The following is a 5,354-nucleotide window of genomic DNA, read 5'->3' on the forward strand; positions in this document are numbered from 1 at the left end:
ATGAATATCTCAGCAGTTACTGAATTTGTCCTTTTGGGCTTTCCATCGCTTTACAACATACGTATGCTTTGTTTCTTGGTGGTTCTGGTGATGTACGGCCTAAGCATACTGGGAAATGGATTCATCCTCACTATAGTTATGATTGACCAGAAACTCCAAAAACCCATGTATGGCTTCTTGTGCAATCTGGCCTTTCTAGAGATCTGTTACATCAGCATCATAATCCCTAAATTATTGGAGACATTCATCAATACAAGGACTACCATTTGTTACCTTTGCTGCATGACTCAGATATTTTTCATCTTCTCCTTTGCTGTCATTCAACTCTTGCTCCTGACAATAATGGCCTTTGACCGCTACATAGCGATATGCAAACCACTTCGTTACACAGTCATCATGACCAAAAATGTCTGCATTCGGTTGGCGATAGGGTGCTGGCTGGTAGGATTTCTATATAATTTCTTTGAAGCTGTCTTGGTATGGTCTCTGCCCTTCTGTGGAAACAATGTTCTAGACCATTATTTCTGTGACATTGGGCCAGTGTTAAGTTTGTCCTGTGCTGACACTCAGTTCCTTGAATTCATGTGCATGTTGTCAGCCATCTCCATTGTGGTCATCACTCTTTCCCTCATTGTGGTGTCCTATGTTTACATCATCTCTACCATATTACGTATTCCATCAGCGAGTGGGCGGAAGAAAGCATTTTCCACTTGCACTTCTCATTTGACGGTGGTTTCCATTTTGTATGGAGCCATTGCTTTTATGTATATTCGGCCCAATGTGCACTCTTCCTTCCACTTCAGTAAGGCAGTAGCATTCTTGAACACAGTCCTTGCCCCCATGCTGAACCCTTTCATTTACACAATAAGGAATGAAGAAGTAAAGCAAGCCTTCTGGAGAGCTGTCCATAAAACAGGAGAACCCCTTAAAAAGAAAATATTCTTAGGAAGGAAGTCTGCTAAGTAGCTTTTGATTTTTTTGGCCAGGAAGTTGCAATGAAATGTTGTTTCCATATTTCCTGAGGGCAAAGAGAAAAGTGATTCCCACATTTCACCAAGGAACTTTAACAGTTCCCTTCACTCTTGAAGATTAGCTAGACATCATGGGCGTGTTCCAAGGGGGGGGGAGTTATAAGAACATAAGAACATAAGAGAAGCCATGTTGGATCAGGCCAACGGCCCATCAAGTCCAACTGATGTCACACAGTGTCACACTCTGTGTCACACAGTGGCAAAAAATTTTATATACACACATACACTGTGGCTAATAGCCACTGATGGACCTGTGCTCCATATTTTTATCTAAACCCCTCTTGAAGGTGGCTATACTTGTGGCCGCCACCACCTCCTGTGGCAGTGAATTCCACATGTTAATCACCCTTTGGGTGAAGAAGTACTTCCTTTTATCCGTTTTATAATGTCAGAGAAAGACTGGGAGGGGAAGTGTTACTTTAATTGTTCTTTCTCGGGCCAGATGTTATGATTTTGGATTCAAATATGTGATGTTTAGGGGGTTCTGGAGTTAGAGGCCATCATTTTCAATGGAGAATATATATAAGGGTCCTGGGCAACTGTTTACAAAGATAATGGCACCAAATTTGCACAGCACACATTCCTTCCTATTATCTAACAACCCACCCACCCCTAATTTCAAGAAGATTGAACAAAGTTTCTTTGCCCTTCTGTGGAAAAAAATGTTCTAGACCATTATTCTGTTCTAGACCATTATTTCTGTGACATTGAACCAGTGTTAAGTTTGTCTTGTGCTCATACTCGTTTGCTTGAATTCCTGGGGTTGCTGTCGGCCATCTCCATTGTGGTCATCACTCTTTTCCTCATTATGGTGTCCTATGTGTACATCATCTCTACCATATTATGTATCCCATCGTGGGCACAAGAAAACATTGTCCACTTGCACTTCTCATTTGACTGTGGTTTCCATTTTGTATGGAGCCATTGCTTTTGTGTATATTCGGCCAAATGTGCACTCTTCCTTTCACTTCAGTAAGGCAGTAGCAGTCTTGAACACGGTCCTTGCCCCCATGCTGAACCCTTTCATTGATACGATAAGGAATGTAGAAGTAAAGCAAGCCTTCTGGAGAGCCATCCATAAAACAAGCAGGCCCCTCAAAGAGAAAATATTCTTAGAAAGGAAGGCTGGTAAGTAGCTTTGGTGCACGTGGCCAGGAAATTGCAAGGAAATGTTGTTTCCATCTTTCCTTATGGCAAAGAGAAAGGTGATTCCCCACCTTTCACCAAGGAACTTTAACAGTTCACCTCACAATCTAAGATTAGCTTGACACCATATGTGTGTTCCAAGAGGGGGAGTTATAATTTCAGATCAAGACTTTGAGAGGGGGCAGGGTTACCATAATGGCTTATTCTCCGGTAGGACATTGTGATTTTGGATTCTAATCTGTGTTTTTTGGGTGGTTCTGGCATTTGGTGCCATCAATGGGGAATATATATAAGGGTCTGGGACAACTGTTTATAAAGATGATGGCACCAAATTTGGACAGAACACATTCCTTCCTGTTATCTAATCCCTGCTTTCATTTCAAGCAGATTGAACAAAGAGGTTTGAGTTTATAGAACCACCAAAGTTGGTGTGCAGTGGTATCCTCAATGATTCTCATAATCGTGGTCAGATGGCAGCCTAGCAGGAAAGCTATGGCCAGATATGGTATTGGGAAAAAAAAAAACTGTTTACATTCATTTTGTTTTCCTGATCTTACAGTAACAATAAAAAAAAATACCTTTTAGTAGAAAAATCTGCATTTTCCATCCTTCCTTGTTGTGGTTACTGTTTATTTTCACAAAGTTAAAGTGACTTCCATTCAGAACTCCCCCCATTCCTTCCTATCATTCTGCCATTACTCTCTATTGGGGACAAAATTGCTGCAGAGCGGGTGTTGTATGTCCACTGAAGAACCCCAGATCTCAAGTAAATTGAACCAAGGTGTTGAATTGCCCAGGTCCTTGAACAGGTTGCCCTCAGTTCACTCTCTTCCCTGCTACAGTATTTGCAAAAACTAAAAGGGCCCTGCCCCCGATAGGAATGTGTGAAGGAGAGCAGGAGTTCACTGCAGCTTGTCCCAAAGGTGATTGGCTGGAGGCTTTCTGTGGTCCTCCTTTGCAAGGATCTCATTAGAAAGGAGAAATGCCATTGTTCAGGAAATGAGTGGAATTAAAGAAAAACAAGGGTACATGCTGCATGATTGGTAAGCACCCATTTTTTTAAAATTTATTTTTTCAGAGAGAGTTTAGTTTATAACAACAAGCCTAGATTTGTGTTGCTGTTTTTTTGGGGGGAAACACACTGTACAAACCCAAACCAGCCATTTTCATGTATACCACCAGCTCAGAAGTTTCATTATGCACACCCTACCAGACACTTGCGACAGGCCAACCCTCTTGTTGGGTCGATCACAATAACCAGACAGTGAATTTATTTATATGTTTCATTCCTATTCCAGTTAGTTTTCTGTTGTTAAAGGAACCCACAATAATATGAAAAAGTGATGTTACAGTTTAAATTAGAAAAAAAAAATGAACCTTATTTTAACTCATATTGGAGTCTTGCATCTTCACTGGAGGAGGGGCAGGGAACAAATTATCTGTTGTCTTCATATGTTTGGTGTCTTTTAGAAGAGAGAGGATTGAGAACTGCTACTTATTTCATTCGAATGGTTGTCAGAAAACTCCTCTTCCAGACATCCACTGTGCAATCCTTAAAAAAGTTTAGTTAGAATTTTGAACTCAATGGGGCTAATCTATATAACTAATTCTCAACAGCTCCCTCTGCCTGAGGATATTTATTTCCACAAACAGAGGGCATAAACTCTCACCTGACAGGTTTTTATACAGACTAAGGTCACTTTGTGGATCTGCAAAAACCTCCAAAAAGTTAAAAAAAAAACACCTCAGGGAGGGTTGAATCCCCCCTGACTCTTTTAATACCTTCTGAAATGGCCAGCACAGGAATCTACTGCAGGTCCTTCCGCATTGGCAATTAGAGATAGACTGTATGATATTGATCACCAGAGACAGAGAGAGAGAGAGAGAGAGAGCTGTGGCTGACCCAAGGCCATTCCAGCAGCTGCAAGTGGAGGAGTGGGGAATCAAAGCCGGTTCTCCCAGATGCGTACACAGTCTGTACATTTAACCACTACACCAAATTGGCTATTGAGATGACACATTTAAAGTTACGCAACATTTTGTTGCGGGTCCCTATTTATTCCCTACTAAATGAATTTAAGATTGACCCCTCAGTATATCAGGAGCAAAAAAATATATGTTGTTTGCTTTTGTGTTTGGAGGGCCTCCATGGCAAGTGTTGTATCTTACAGAAGCCTCCTAGTCACTGAGAAGTAGGTCCTAGTCAGAAGGCACTTCATTCACTTTATATGACATAATGGCTTCAATTTCATATCATAACATGGTCAATTGTTTTCTGAGAATCAAACTATACTTTCCCCACATTAATTCTCCATGAGGAAGGGTCAGTGGCAGAGCATATGTTTGGCATGCAGGCAGTTCCAGATTCAATCACTTACATCTTCAGTTAACAGTAGCTAGCAGTAGGTGGTGCAAAAAATCTCTGCCTAAGACCCTGGACAACTGCTGTCAATCTGAGAAGCCAATGCAGACTGATCAAAGGCAGGGGTCATTTTGTAGCAAAATAAGTGGTGGAGCTCATTAACATAACTCATTGACATATCTCCCCCAGCCAAAAGCAACCCAATGCAAGAAAGAAGAGCCCAGGGTGAGTGAGGCCTGCTCAGGCTGGCTAGAGATCTAGCCAGTCCAAGCAGGCCTTGCTTGCTTGGGGCTCTCCTTGGCCACACACACCCCACAGTCAAAAGGCCAGCAAGCCACCCACCACCCAAAATCACAAAACAAGTGGAGAAAGGGTGGTGTGGGCTTCTCCAGGGGTTAATGAGGGCTGCTGGGGGCATAGCAAATTCCCTGGTGGCTGGCTAGCAGCCCACTCTCCTAATCTAGGGATTGTTATGCAGCTACATCTACTATGCAGCTACATCTACTATTCAATGGACAAGGTAGGTGGGGAGGAGGAGGGAGAACCCTCAGAAAGATTCAGGAGCCGGTTTGGTGTAGTGGTTAAGTGTGCGGACTCTTATCTGGGAGAACTGGGTTTGATTCCCCACTCCTCCACTTGCACCTGCTGGAATGGCCTTGGGTCAGCCATAGCTCTGGCAGAGGTTGTCCTTGAAAGGGCAGCTGCTGTGAGAGCCCTCTCCAGCCCCACCCACCTCACAGGGTGTCTGTTGTGGGGGAGGAAGGTAAAGGAGATTGTGAGCCGCTCTGAGACTCTTCAGAGTGGAGGGCGGGATA

The 5,354-nt window shown here is 42.9% G+C and overlaps 1 protein-coding gene across 1 annotated transcript; it reads left to right on the forward strand.

The window, feature by feature from the left end:
• On the forward strand, positions 1 to 966 carry LOC132582980 (olfactory receptor 6X1-like). Its single transcript, XM_060254645.1, has one exon. It carries the CDS (start codon positions 1 to 3, stop codon positions 964 to 966), a length of 966 nt encoding a protein of 321 aa, XP_060110628.1.
• Positions 967 to 5,354: the final 4,388 nt, after the last annotated feature.

This window comes from Heteronotia binoei, chromosome 15 (assembly GCF_032191835.1).
Source record: "Heteronotia binoei isolate CCM8104 ecotype False Entrance Well chromosome 15, APGP_CSIRO_Hbin_v1, whole genome shotgun sequence".
Taxonomy (NCBI): Eukaryota; Metazoa; Chordata; class Lepidosauria; order Squamata; family Gekkonidae; genus Heteronotia; species Heteronotia binoei.

Excerpts from the sequence above, each read along its gene's own strand:
- LOC132582980 (XM_060254645.1), top strand. The coding sequence starts at position 1 with ATGAATATCTCAGCAGTTACTGAATTTGTCCTTTTGGGCTTTCCATCG.